The 16,024-nt window shown below is 37.6% G+C and overlaps 1 protein-coding gene across 1 annotated transcript; it reads left to right on the forward strand.

Annotated features, from left to right (window-relative positions):
• The first annotated feature begins 9,997 nt into the window (after positions 1–9,997).
• On the forward strand, positions 9,998–11,158 carry LOC119507241 (leucine carboxyl methyltransferase 1-like). Its single transcript, XM_037800381.1, is given in 1 exon segment — positions 9,998–11,158. A coding segment is annotated over 1 exon segment (1,002 nt). The 3' UTR covers positions 11,000–11,158.
• Positions 11,159–16,024: the final 4,866 nt, after the last annotated feature.

Raw genomic sequence — 16,024 nt, forward strand, 5'->3', positions numbered from 1 at the left:
CCTCATTCCATGCAGGAAACTGACAGTGTTCCATTCAGCACCACATATGCATTAGCCTGAGCAAAACCAAATGAGAAAGTAGTCATGGATAATTGACTTGTAAACCATAAAACTTTACTGTATAGTTACATACATAGAAAAAGATCTACACATACATACTGCAACAAGAACATTCTCGTTTTCAGAGGTGAGACCTCCCCCTTGCCTGTTCATTTTCACCCTGGGAGAGGGCAAACAGAAGGAATGTCATTTCTGCCACAGTATCCTCCTACCTCGGTAATTCTAACTGAAGAATCCCCTTGTCTTGCTTTGTTTTGAAAGGAGGTAAAATATTATTAAAGTGACAGGTCTGCTATGTTCATGCTTACATTTTTATTTTTCCTAATCCTAAAAAAGGCTCCTTCAGAATTCTGGAACCAGTAGCCTTTTCAAAGCTCTTAGTACAGATCGTGTCATTTTATCCATGAATGCAGAGCAGCATTTCTCAAGCTCTTTTGCTCAGAATATTAGTTGTAAGAGATATCAACGGATACACTATGACACCAAGTTTTCAAACCAAATAAGTTTGGGGAGGATTGCCTCAGAATACACCCCTAGAAATTTCTTAACACACATTCTCAAATCAAAGACTCATGAAAGTACTGTCGTAAAGGAACTTTCTCATTTGTTGAATGCAGAGTTTTCCAAACTTCTTTGATAATGAAACATCTTTTGAGGACTACCTAAAAGCATACTGTAGAACTAAGGTCAACAAAAAACATTTCTGAAAAAGAATACTGTTTAAAGAACTATTAAAATTGGGGGAATTGGTATCTGTATGTAAAAGGAAAAAATCCAGACAAAAAAGCATGGAGTTTTAATAATACTGTAATAAATGTTTTGAAAAGAGCTTGTTACACAGCTATTAGAATGAACCTGGAATAAGCAGGACTACGGTTATAGTTCTTAAAGGAAAATGGATTAATATTGAATATTTCTACATGTATTTTATTTTATTGGGTGCCCGTTTACCCTTTTCTTAGAATGATAATAATTGTTTTCCTTTTTTGGTAACATTGTTTGGATTTACCATACTGAGTATGAACTATACTTACACAATTAAGAAACTGCAATGCTGAATTTAATTTCTGAAGCTGTGAATTATCTATTAAGCCAAGTCTTTTCCTTTAATTTTCATTCTGTGACCTGCTCAAATAGTTGAGATCAAAAGAAAGTCCCTTCTCTTCCAAATCCTCATAACAAATATGAATGTTCCATAAGCATATTTTCTTAAAATCTTTTGGAGATTGAAATTTTCACAGGTTTTCCAACATAGAAACATGCTTACTCAATTTAGAATAAATATGCTTAAATAGATCATTTGCAGCTATTAACCAGAGGAACTGAGGGTCTGCATGCCTAAAACACAAAAGAAAATGTTGGATATGTGTTTACTTTTAACTCTATAATGGAAATGTCTGCTTTCCCAAGATGAGTTCTTCCAATCTCTATGGATCATTTTGGACTATTAAACACTTGGAGAGATTCCCTTGCACTGATTCCCTTGCACTCTGCCATGCTTCTCTGGGCCCTGCCCTAGCCTGGGTGTCTCTTCAATCCCCTGTGCCCCTCAGAAACCCATCCCCGGGCCTCAGCCTCCGTTCGCAGCACGGCTCAGATAAGGTCTCTTCACAGATCACCCTGGCCGGCCATTCATGTCAGGTCCCAGACTGCCTCTCACCCAACCTCTCGGACCTGTAGGATAGGGAGCAAAAGCTTTCCTTAAGTCAGTTCATCCGTGATCACAAGGACAGCAGCAAATTAACAACATTAACAGAAGTAAAGGGAGAAGCATTAAAAAGGGAGAGAGTAATGCTAAGAGACAATATAAGAGAAAAGAGCATTGATTTTTAAAAAGGTGATAGAAAAAGCTTGAAAGGAGAAAATAAAGATTAAAGCCTACGTAGGAAAATACCTAGTCTTGTCTGCCAACTAATTTAATCTTTCTGAGAATCATCACCATACATTTTATTTACCCTTTTCTTAGCAATCTCTCTTACTTGGCATCTACCCACCATGATACATTTTGCTCCAAGATTTTGGTAAAAATATTCAGCGGAGGAGGACTCAACTCAGTTTCCCCTTTCTCATATCCCTTCTTATTACTTGCATTAGGGCTTTTCTCTGAGCAAAAAATTCAAATGCTTCTTCTAGACCAGTGGTTCTCCAAGAGTGGTCTGGGGAACTCTAGGAGGTTCCCAAGACTCTTTCAGGAATCCACAAGGTCAAAACAATTTTCATAATAATATTGAGATATAAATTGTTAATTGCTTTTTCCACGCTCATTCTCTCTTGAGTGTGCACAGAAGTTTTCCACTGTACATCTGAAAGCCTACCACAAGTTTCTACCAATAGGAATCTCCGAGATAGTAAGATGCAGTAGATTCAACTAATTTAAGATGCTATATCAGTTTTGCCAATGCATAAACTGAAGTTCAGAGAGTTTGATTTATATTTCTGTGCCCTGCACTGCTCCACACACTCCAGAGCCAGAATTTGAACTTATGTCTCTCAACAATGCTTTTAACTCGATAACCTACAGTAATATTTACCTGAATAATTACACTATTTTCCTTTTAAGAAAGGGCTAGAAGCCATATACAAGCTCTTATCTTTAGTTTTTCCCTCTAAATTGTGCAATAATGAATTGTGAATCTTTATAAATATAGAATTATATATAATGCCCTATTTGACTTTCAGTAAATGCAATAATTTTCTACTGATTTGTATATGAGCAATCAATTAGAATACTACCATCTTTTGGTCAGAAAGAGGTGTCAGAATTTCCAAGCCTGAATGCTCCCAAATATGAGGTCCACTTTGGCATACTGGGTATCCAGCATCATGTGTAAAGTGGGGGATGTATCGAATAAGGTTTGTTTCCTGTTGTCTCTGACATTTTAAGAAAGAATGGCAGAGACTGTCATTTCCTATTACACTTGTAAATGCAGCCAGAAGACACAGAAAATGTAGCCACCAATAAACAAATAAATAAATAACAGTTTCAAAAGCACTGTCTGAGCATCTCACTAAGATCAAAAGACGTCAGTGGTATTTTTCCTGGGCGGCTTGTTTTAATTTCAGAGTGTTTCTGCCAGATCGATCATTCACCTGGGCCTCCCAATCAGCCAATATCGGTCAGATATCTCTAAGGCCAACCAAAAAAAAAAAAAAGAGGAAGAAAAGAAAGCTGGCTTAACAGTTTAAAAACATAGTTGTTACTGACTACATTGCACCAATCAATGGATAAAATCCATTAAAACTTGCTTAGTTGCCCGGCTGCCACGGACTTTACACTTGCATCTATTAGTTTGCTAATTAGCCTTTTAATTAGCTGGTTAATTATTCTTTTACAATGGAGGTGATGTTGGCACCTATTGTTTAACCATTGCTTCTGTTGACAATAAAATCTGCTGGATAGAAATTTTTATAAACAGGTAATACGAAAATCTCCTAATTCTGTGTCAGTGGCTTTCTTTAATAATAGATACATTTAAAAGGTCTTCCATCATATTTGAAATGGCTATTTTGAAACTCTCTTTTCCTAAAAATGCTCATTGCAGAGTTCAACTGACTGACTCCATTTGAGTTACACACCATATGGCCTTCATACGAAAGTTCACTGGAGCCCATTGTTTGGGATATTATTGACTTAACATTCATTAAGAGACTCATAAAATCTTACTTCCTGCATGTTCAGGGCATAGTGTTTAAGCTGTAAATATGGCAATATGGGTGTAAATATTGGCTTAAAACTCTTCTTTGAGTCATTTATTTCCTTTATCTTATTGCCTCTGAATCGCCATTCTCTTCTGTTTAGCCTGGCTCTTTCCCAGTCTCCAAATGTGCTTTCTGAATTCCCAATGGCAGTTTTGTTGGTATTCTTCCCGAAAGAGTCAGGGGGCACCAAACTAGGATAATTTTTGTTCTCACTCTGTTCCAGACACTCCATAGCCGCTGAACACGAAGACAGGACTCCACTGGGATGACCTTTGGTTCTTGGCAGAGGATCGCAGTTTGACTAAGGGAATTCAGTCCGGTGGATGGGTCTCTAGCATTTGTTGAGATCTTTGTGGAAACAAACACTCGAAGGGTCTTTGTGGAGAGATCCAGAAATAATTGAATGTGCCAGGAGATTCCTCCCCATCAAAAATTTCAGGTTACACTTTCTTTTAAGGACTCCTTAATTGATTCCTTTGTAGAAATCATCACTTTTTCCTAGCACTTTCTCTTTTCCCTTTTACTGAGAAAAATACAAAAGAAAAGTCAACTGAATCAAGACATTAAATTCATTTTTACAGCTGAATAAGCTTTATCTTTGGTTGTTTTAAAATCGAAATAAATGGAAAAATATTTGTTGGAGAATAATAAACACACCCAGGTACTTGCTGCTATTATAAGGCCGGGCTAAGATTGAAGTGGCTCAGTAAGACCACCTGTGATTCTTGGTGCAAGCCCAACAGAACATCAGAATTTGTGTAGTTGGTTTCAGTCCAACGACCTGGCTACATTCTTGGATCTCTTACTCAACATGAGGCATCAAGATCACTGGAAACTTTAACAAAAACATCAACAACTGGAAGAGCCAGTTAGCTTATGATTTGACCCCCACCCTGCACACCCTTACATCAATCTATTTCTAATCTTCTGGGAAATGAGTTCAGCCTTCAAGGCAGGCAAAGGGGCAACCTGAGGGTACAGCTGCTCAGTCCCCCTTAGGAGATGAAGAATCTGCAATCCAGCCAGCACACATTTAGATGGCTGCTTTTTAATCTGCTTTCCACTTGGCTGAATGGCCACCTCCATAATAACTTTAAAAGCATCAAAGAAAAAAGCAGTATATTCTGTAGCATTCCACAATGGAATCCAATAAAAGAAACATAACTCAAAAGCATTTCAGAAGCAATTAATAAATTGCTACTCAGAAGCAGCTCCTCAAGGAAGCTTGCTCTTCAGCCCAATAATCTAAAACACATCCTGAAAACAGTAGCTAAGGAAGAAGGAAAAAGATAACAAATCCTTTTTCCCCACTTGTCCTTTAGTTACTTCAAAATAATTCAGATACCTTCTGAGGTGGCTATATTGATTTTTTTATTCAAGTTTCTAAAGATCTGCTTAGTTTAACTCCCTTTCTCAAAAGAAGATGGTAAACTGCCACTTCTAGCTTTCTCTGTAGAGAGAGTGAGCTACAGGTATAGTTAATATCACTACTGAGTCAGGCAATCTAGGTCTTAGTACCAATTCTTCTGGTACCCATTTCTGTGACCCTGGACAGGCAATTTAACTTCTTTCAGGCTCAGAATTCTCAAATGAAAATGAAAAAAAATAAGATAAAAGTTCTGGTTTCCCACAGTACATTTCATGAACACACTGAGTTACAGTATTATGATAAAAAGAAGACTCACTTTTATTTATGTTTCGGAAATGCTGTATTAAACAAAGCTAAATGGATTTTTACAATGGGATTGTTCAGCTCTTTTAATACTAATAACCATTATAAATTGGGAGAGGGGACTATAGTATGAAACAAAATCCAAATTTATTTCACCATGGGACACTTGTTCATAGAGCACCATGGGAATAGTGTAATTTCCAAAGTTATGTCCAGCTCCAAAATCCCATTTTCCAATCTGAAGTAGCTAATTGCAAATTGGCATTTATACAAAGGTCATCATCACAGCAACTATTAATCATCAACATATGGTGTACTTTGCAGGTGGATGTGTGGGAGCATGGAACAGAGCAGGCATGTATAAAATCCTACCTCAGTGTGGGAGAGTTTTCCTATTCTCCAGTATTTTCCTAATCCTTTTGGGGGGAGGGAGCAGGGGGCTAATATCCCATGCATCCATGTCATCGGACAGAGGGATAAGGCCCCAGACTCATCATAATGTAAACTGGCATTACTCATTGTGCCGTCTCCTTGTCTCCCTATAAATATAAGGTCTAAGTTATCAACAAGAACTCTTTTCTGCCTCAGCATTGCGTCTGCCATTATACTGATATATAATTTCTTCTACAGAAAATAAAATAAATTTTAATTTATTTTAAAACAATCACCTTAATTAAAGCCCCATACTTTAACTAAAATATTACTCCCTATCTAACATTCACATATAAATGACTCATACTCAATACCCAATTTTGTAAGTTTCTTTCTCTTTATGTGATTGTAACTTAAACATCGCAGGGTAGGAAAGCAAAAATTATGATAAATGTGAAGTACTTGGATTATCTACTACTGTGTTTTCTCGTCTAAATCGTCTTCCCTTCCAAAACTGTAATAGGTGTAAAAATTATCTGATTACTTTGTGTATACGATAAAGAACATACAGTGAATTATAGTTCTTAAATAAATTAGCATTTTAATTACAAATAAAATCACAAGTAAAATTATAAATAAAAATAAAGTATAAACATTTTTCCTTCTCAACAATTATTCATTTCATTTTTATAATTAATCTATGTGTAGTTGTACCATAAATGTTCCTGTTAAATCTCCTACTGCATAAAGCATAACTGGTCAATGGCTTCAGCTGCCACTGTCTGAATCCACCACTGAACTTGAGCAAATGTCACATTTCCCATGGACATTTCTGAAAGACAGGAATTCTCTCATAGACAACTTTGGCTGGAGGACTTTCTAATCAATCATGCCAAAATCTGTTCAAACAGCAGTGCTGTCTACAACTCTTCCACCCAAACTTCCCTTCTTCCCTCTCTTTTTCACAAGGAGCAGATGTGCATTGTAGTCTGATGGGTCTCCCGCCCCATTTTCCCCCACAGGTGTTAATTCTAATAAATCTCTTGCATTGCTAATCCTATCTTGGCTTCTGTTTCTTAGAGAACCCATTCCCTATCGTTGAACATTTGCTGTTGTTGTTGTTGTTTCAGTAAATAGCACTGAAGTGAAATTTCTTGTAAGATCTGATACACGGTCACCATTAATTAATTTATTAGAGTATAATCTCAGAAGTGAAATAGCGAGCCCACATGGAAAGTATGTTTTTAAGGCTTTTGAGATTCATTGGAAAATTGCCCTCCAGAAGTTATTCCAGTTTACATAATCAAAAGCACAGTTCTTTTTCATTTTGGGTTGTTTGTACTTTTTCTTAGTGATTTGTAAGAGAGTTTTACATATTAAGGGCAATAAATTTAGTGAAATAATTTTAAATGTTAGCAATTATTAACATACATAATCAATTCCAAATCAGATAACATTTTAAAGCGAATTCCACCTAATGTAATAAAACTTAAACTTCCCCCATACTCAGAGATACACACAAAAACTTACGGTATCTAGAAAATATTGTACGTGGTATTATTAAATTGAGTCATGAGAGAAAGAAAAAAAAATTCATCTTGTGGAAGAATTCCTATAGAACCAGTAATATTAAGGACCAGCTTGGCCTTGTATTGCTGGTAAATATCTTGGAGAGAAGCTTACAGAATCTGGCCAGAGATACCAGAGGAATTTTGTGTGGGCATGACATTAGTTTACTTTCCAAAATAATCCCATCTGGATGCCTGAGAAATGTTCTATCTGTTTCAGCTCATTAGGAGATGAGATTCAAGCAAACACATTCATTGATTTAACATGCTGGATCTGCAAGAAATGACTCATCTGTTTCAATTTGCTTCACCAAGTTTAGAGGCTGGGGATGACCCACAAACATTTTCTGAGTGGCTCATTAATTTATAGCTTAAAAAATCATGATATCGTATTGGAAGTCTCTAAATCGGGCATTCAAATCAATTAAAAACTTGGAGAATGGGAGAGAATGAATGGTTTCAAACTCAACGCTAACCTATTTTAATCAGTTCCCTAACCTTTTGGGTCAAGGAGACAACTTCACTATTTTAAGTAAAATGGCCTTGCAAAAAAGATACCATTGCAGAACCTTTAGTTTTCTATACTCTGAATCTCAACTCAAAAATAGGCTTCAAAAATGAACTTCAAAAGTTTAGAATTTGCATCATTTTCCATGTAAACAATGTTTATTTCCTGCTCATTTCTACAGACAAGTACTGTCCAACCATTATATTCCCAAGTTAACAACAAAAATCCTATTAAGCCCATAATGGTCCATACATGAGTTGTGAGGGTTACAAAGAAGGCATGGACCTCCACCCTGAGGGTCTCCCTCCCTAGTGGAAAATAGAAATGAAAATGCCAAAAATCATTTAGGGCACTTAAAAGCTCCAAAAGTATCAACTTACTTTTAAGGGGCACTTATAGAGTTTAACATTTTCATTAATTGACTTGAGCAAAGCAAAGGAAATGAAGCCATTAGCTTATTAGAAGGACCAATGAAAGATGCAGACTTTCAGAATGTTACATATTAATTTTTCCAGAAACATGCATGTTATTTTAACTTTAAATGTATCTCCTGAAGCAACAATTTAGTCAGTGTGTTAGTACCTTTATAACAAATCCTTCCATTTTGACTCTGACTTCCACGCCATTAACAATACAGGGGTTGTGTGTATGTGTTGCTAACAGGATTCTTTTCAGCACTAGGATAATGACATTAAGGACTTTATTTTGAGTCAGTTGTATGAAATAAACCTGTAAGCAAAAGCACTCAAAACAGCATGGATAATTGTGCCTAAGAGTCTCCCTCTGAGTACCTCTTCGTTGCTCAGATGTGGCTCTCTAACTGAGCCACCTCGGCAGGTGAACTCACTGCCCTCCCCACTACGTGGGACCCGACTCCGAGGGGTGCAAATCTTCCTAGCAGGATATGACTCCTGGGGATGAATCTGCACCTGGCATCGTGGGATTGAGAATATCTTATTGACCAAAAGGGGGATGAAAAATGAGATGAAATAGTTTCAGTGGCTGAGAGATTTCAAATGGAGTCGAGAGGTCACTCTGGTGGACATTCTTATGCACTATGTAGACTCCTGAAGATGATTATATAATAATGTAGATTACAAGGGGTGACAGTGTGATTGTGAAAACCTTGTGGATCACACTCCCTTTATCTAGCGTATGGATGGATGAGTAGAAAAATGGGGATAAAAACTAAATGACAAATAGGGTGGGATGGGGGGGATGGTTTGGGTGTTCTTTTTTTACTTTTATTTTTTATTTTTATTCTGATTCTTTCTGATGTAAGGAAAATGTTCAGAAATAGATTGTGGTGATGAATGCATAACTATATGATCGTACTGTGAACAGTTGATTGTATACAATGGATGACTGTATGGTATGTGAATATATTTCAATAAAACTGAATTAAAAAAAAAAAAAAAACAGCATGGAGACAGAAACAAAGGCAAACACTGTAATGCCTCACCAATATGGACTAACTACAATGTGTAAACTCAGAATTGAATCTTAGAGCACAGCCTACCAGGGAAATGGTTATTGTAATGGTCCCTAGATTGTAAGCTCTTACAACAGTCACATCTATTCCTGAATTGTAATGGCCGTATCCAAACTCTGAGATGTTGATCCCTTGGTGTATAACCTGATTGTTCTCTGGAACACTGGATATCTATGTGACACCTGAAACTCAGAGCTAGAGCTTGGCAGACATGAAAGTCAGTATTAACGCATACAGCAACTGTTTGGAAAAAAAAAAATGCTGAAAAAGAGCCCAGACTTCAACTAGAGATATGAATGAACCAGATCTGGTTAAGACTAGGGCAAATCGGGCCAAAGGGTAAAGGTTGAAACTGACTGTGTTTTAAAACTTCAACTTCCATGTGAGACCAAGGGAAGAAATGTTATTTGGTGTAGAATCTACATTTTCTAAACAATATAACTGTTACAGTCAGTTTGTTCAAACACCACAGTTACATGGAACTTTGAATAGGAAGCGAGATATGGTAGGTCTGTATAATTAAGAGTGAAATAGCACCTTCACCTGTGGCTCGCTGGTTCCTCCGTCACCTGTCGACCCGGCTTCCATGTCCCTGGTGGGCACAGCACCCCGGAATCGCAACGCCCATGGCCGCTAGTCTGAGAGGGACCGCGATCTCCTCTCCCTGTACCTCGAGCTGCGACACTGATGATGAGGGCATGCGTGGTACCTGTGAAGATGCTTCTCTGTGCAAGAGGTTTGCTGTAAGCCTTGGCTACTGGCATGATCCTTACATCCAATATTTTGTGAGGCTGTCTAAGGAAAGGAAGGCCCCAGAAATTAACAGAGGATATTTTGCCCGAGTTCATGGTGTCAGTCAGCTTATAAAAGCATTTCTATGGAAGACAGAATGTCAATGTCAAATTCTGAACCTTGGGGCTGGGATGGATACCACCTTCTGGAAATCAAAGGATGAAAATCTTCTCCCAAGTAAGTATTTTGAAGTTGACTTTCCAATGATAGTCACAAGAAAGCTACATATCATCAAAGTCAAGCCTCCCCTATCAAAACCCATCATAGAATTACATTCAGAGGGAACATTTCAGATGGATGGACAAATGTTAGATTCAAAGAGATATGCCATTATTGGAGCTGATCTCCGAGACTTACCTGAACTGGAGGAGAAACTAAAGAAATGTAACATGAACACACAATTGCCAGCACTCCTGAAAACTGAATGTGTGCTGATTTACATGACTCCAGAGCAGTCTGCAAGCCTTCTAAAGTGGGCAGCCAACAATTTTGAGACCGCCATATTCATAAACTATGAACAGGTGAACATGGAAGATCGGTTTGGGCAGATAATGATTGAAAACCTACGGAGATGGCAGTGTGACCTGGTGGGAGTGGAAACATGCAAGTCTTTAGAATCACAGAAAGAACGGCTCCTATCCAATGGCTGGGAAACGGCATCAGCAGTCGACATGATGGATTTGTACAGCAGGTTACCATGAGCTGAAGTGAATAGAATAGAGTCACTTGAATTCCTGGATGAAATGGAGCTTCTTGAGCAGCTCATGCACCATTACTGCCTTTGTTGGGCAACCAAAGGAGGACATGAACTAGGTTTGAAGGAGATCACTTATTAATCTGTTCAGGGATCATGCTGAGCCAGAAGCTGAAGCCACCAGCCTTCCTGGATGAGACACACTGAGCTTCCTGAGTAAAGAGTGGCCTCATCTCCCTGGTCTTATCCTACACTCTGAAAAACCTCAGTTACTGGGATTGCCATATCATATTCTTTTCCTGTTGACTTTTCATTATTTAAATAAACCTGTTGCCAATTAAAAAAAAAAAAAAAGGAGTGAAATAGCAACACTTCCCAATATAATTTGGGCAGAGAATAAAAATATATATTCGGGGCCCCCTTGAGGAGCTGGAGGAGGATATGGAGGCGTTGGACTTCCTCACCTGGATTGTTGCTGATGTTCTCACAAGCATTGGGGACTGACGGCTTGACATGCTGAGCCCTCTGTCTTAGGGCTTGCCCCTATGAAGCTTGTTACTGCAAAGGACAGGCTAAACCTGCTTATAATTGTAGCCAAGAGTCTCCCCCTGACTGCCTCCTTGTTGCTCAGATGTGGCCCTCTCACTCTAACTAAGCCACCTTGGCTCTCCCCCGCTACATAGGACCTGACTCCCAGGGGTGTAAATCTCCCTGGCAATGCAGGATATGACTCCTGGGGATGAATCTGGACCTGGCATCATGGGATTGAGAACATCTTCTTGACCAAAAGGGAGATGCTAAATGAAATGAAATGAAATAAAGCTTCAGTGGCTGAGAGATTTCAAATGGAGTTGAGAGTCACACTGGTGGACATTCTTACGCACTATATAAGTAACATTTTTTAGGTTTTAATGTATTGGAATAGCTAGAAGTAAATACCTGAAACTACCAAACTCCAACCCAGTAGCCTTGACTCCTGAAGACGATTGTATAACAATGTAGATTACAAGGGGTGACAGTGTGATTGTGAAAACCTTGTGGATCGCACTCCCTCTATCCAGTGTATGGATGGATGAGTAGAAAAATGGGGACAAAAACTGAACAAAAAATAGGGTGGGATGGGGGGGATGATTTGGGTGTTCTTTTCTATTTTTATTTTTTTATTCTTATTCGATTCTTTCTGGTATAAGGAAAATGTTCAAAAATAGATTGGGGTGATGAATGTACAACTATATGATGGTACTGTGAATAGTTGATTGTACACCATGGATGACTGCATGATATGTGAATATATCTCAGTAAAATTGAATTTAAAAAAAACAGCATGGAGAATGCAAAAGATATAGCTAAACATGCATCTCTACATAAATCGACCAAGTCATTTATATTGAGATTTTTCATGGACCAGGTAATACAACATAATATTTTCTCTACTGAATTATGACAGGAATGTATCTGTTTTTATCAAAGCTCAATGAAGTGGATAAGCTAAAGAAAAAGGCAGGACCCTAACCGCCTGACTTTTACTGTTAGCTAATTTAAATTGCCCCTCAAGTTTGGATTCAATGAGTTATTACTCACTTTCTGTCATAAATTATCAAGTTGATACTTTCAGTGTGTAAAGTTAAAAACTGTTATACCTATTCCAAAATGGATACATTTCAGGGAAAGGGAAAGCTCCTGTGTGTGGTAGGCAGAATAATGTCCTCCCCTCCACCGCCAAAGATAATCCACCACATTCTATTCCCCAGAATCTGAGATATGTTATATTACAAGGCAGGGGGTAATTAAGTTTGCAGACGGAATTAAGGTTGTTAATCAGTTTACCTTAAAATAAAGAGATTATTCTAGATTATCTGGGTGGGTCCAATATAATCACAAGGGTCCTTCAATGGGAAAGAAGGAAGCAAGAGAGTCAGAACCAGAGATTTAGCATTGTGTGAAAAACTTGACTGGCCATTGCTGGCTTTGAAGATGGAAGGGGCACACAAGCCAAGGAAGACAAGCAGCTTCTAGAAGCTGGAAAAAGCAAGAAAAGGGATTCTCCCCTAGAGCTTTCACAAAGGAAAGCAGCCCTGCTGACACCTTGATTTTAGCCCAGTAAGAACAATTTTAGACTTCTGGCTTCCAGAATTATAAGACAATAAATTTGTGTTTGAAGCTACAAAGTTCATGGTAATTTGTTATGGCAAGAAAAGGAAACTAATACACTGTGTAATTGGTCACTTCAGTCATCAGAGATTTTTGAAACTGAAGATGTGGGTGTGTATAAACCTGTATAAGAGTGTGTGTGCATTTGTGTGTGTGTATATATATATATATATATATATATATATATATATACACACACAAATATTTTTGCAGTGTTGTTAAGTATAGTGTTATTTTTTATGGGATTTTAATCATGGATGCAGGCTAAACTCCCTAATTTACATAAAGTTTTTAGTGAAAGTTCTTTTTTAGATGAGTATAACCCAGTTGAAAAACATATAAAATTACTGGGAAAATCTCAAATCTTTAAAACTAACTCACTTCTATTAACTTTGATGGGAGCTATATGACTGGAGGCCCCATCTCTGGAGGACATAAACGAGTACTGGTTGCCAGCTTTTTCAGAAGACTGCTATAGCTCTGGAGTCAAGCTGCCTGGGTTCTAAACTTGGTTCTGCCACTTATTAGTTGTGTTAATGCGGACAACTTATTTAAACCCTCTTGACTTCATTTTGCTGATCTATAAAATAATGAGAGCCGTAGTTTCTAGCTCATAAGAAGACTGTAAGGATTAAATGAGCTAATTCATTTACTGTACAGCACAGTGCCTGGCACACAGTAAGCACTCTATAAAGGGTATCCATCATTATTTTAGTTTTATCTATTCTGCTCTCCCTATACGTCTTTTGAAATAATCTCTCTCTTGTATTGTAGGGATATATCTATATTTTCAATAAAAACAAAAATAGCCTCAAAAAAAAAAAGGCAGTGTCTCTATCATATACTTTTGTGTTTCTTCACAGGGTCTAATACTGTACCTTGCAAGTACTGTTACTCAACAAAAAATTGCTTCCAAGTTATTTCATCCCCAAATCCAAAAATTCTTAAGAAAAATGAGACTCATCACATTACTTTTGAGAAGGAGTATGTCTAGGTTTCCCAAAATAATATAAGAAAAAGAAAAGCAAAGTTAGGATCACAAGCCCATCCCCCAATGGATTCAACAAATTTATAAAAGGAAATTGAGCCATTTTTCTTTTAGTTAGGAATTCTTTTACCATACTATAGAGGGCATTTTAGTTATTATTTTCTACTTTTCCATGATATTAATGTCTTAAACTCTACTCAAATGGTATAGGAGTCTCACTGGGGAGACACCCTTGTACCTACAAGTTTTCAACCTCCTGAGAAATGAACAAAATCAGATAGAGACAAAAATATCAGCTTTCTTGTTTCCAAAGCAGGGTTAAAGAATGTGATTTGTGTCTGCAGTCAAAATGCAGCTTCCTGGTGAAATATGGTGTATAAATACATACACTGTATACATACATACAATGTATACACACATACAGTGGAATATTTAGTGGCTGCAAGAAGGAATGAAGTTGTGAGGTATGCAACCAGATGAATGAACCTTGAGGACAGTATGTTGAGTGAGATAAGGCAGAAACGAAAAGACAAACATTATAACATTAATATGGGCTATCATGTGCAAACTCTGAGAACTGAATTGGAGAACATAGGTTATCAGGGGAAGGCTTATGCTAAAGGCTCCTAGATTGTAAGCTCTTACAGCAGTCACATCTATCTCTGCGTTTTTAAGGTTGTTTCTAAATTTTGAGGTGCTGAGCTCTTTGTGTATAACCTGGTCATTCCCTGGAACTTCAGCTATCTGTGTGACACCTGAGACTCAGAGCTAGAGTTCTGCAGCTATGAAAGCCAGCATTACCTCATGCAGCAACTTTTTAAAAAGCTGAAAAAGAGATCAGACTTCAATTAGCAATATGAATGAAGCTGATCTGCTTAGGACTAAGGCAAATCAGACTAAAGGCTAAAAGATGATACTGATGGTATCTTAAAATTTAAATTTCTATGTGAGACAAAAGGAAGAGATGTTTATTTGGTGTAAAATTTATATTTTCTGTAGCATACTATCTAATTTAACTTGTATGGTCAGTTTATTCAAACACCATAATTAAATGGAACTTTGAATAGGGAGTGAGAGCTTGTTGGTTTGTAAAGGTTAGAGTGACGCCCTAATAAATACCAGAGTAATACAGGCAGAGAATAAAAAAGTATTTGCAAAGCCCCCTTGAGGGCCTGGGGAAAATGTGGAAATACTAAACCTCTCCAGCTGGGGAATTCCTGATATTCTCACAAGCATTGGGGAGTACCAATATAATAGGGCAAGCCCCAAGATTGAAACTTGTTCCTGCAAAGGAGAAGCTAAGCCTCCTTATAATTATACCTAAGATTCACCCCCAGAGAACCTCTTTTGTTGCTCAGATGTGGCCTCTCTCTCTAAGCCAACTCTGCAAGCAAACTCACTGCCCTACGCCCTACATGGGCCATGACTCCCAGGGTGTAAGTCTCCCTTGAAACAAGGAACATGACTCCCAGGGATGAGCCTGGCCCTGGCATTGTGTTATTGAGAAGGCCTTCTTGGACTAAAAGGGGTAAGAGAAATGAAACAAAATAAAGTTTCAGTGGCTGAGAGATTTCAAAAAGAGTTGAGAGGTCATCCAAATAGAGTCAAGAGGTCATTATTCTTTTGCATTATATGGATATCCCTTTTTAGCTTTTAGTGTATTAGAATAGCTAGAAGGAAATGCCTGAAACTGTTGAACTGTAATCCAGTAGCCTTGATTCTTGAAAATCATGGTACAACTATATAGCTTTTATGGTGTGACTGTGTAATTGTGAAAACCTTGCAACTGACACTTCCTTTATCCAGTGTATGGGCAGATGAGTAATAAATAAAGACAAATAAATAAATAAATAATTGGGGGGGCAGGATAAGGGGTATGGGATGTTTTGGGTGTTCTTTTTTTATATTTATTCTTATTTTTTTTTTGGAGTAATGAAAATGTTCAAAAATTGATTGTGGTGATGAATGCACAATTATATGATGATACCATGAATATTGTATACTTTGGATGATTATCTGGCATAAGAA

The sequence above is a fragment of the Choloepus didactylus genome, chromosome 12, assembly GCF_015220235.1.
Source record: "Choloepus didactylus isolate mChoDid1 chromosome 12, mChoDid1.pri, whole genome shotgun sequence".
In the NCBI taxonomy this organism is placed as follows: Eukaryota; Metazoa; Chordata; class Mammalia; order Pilosa; family Megalonychidae; genus Choloepus; species Choloepus didactylus.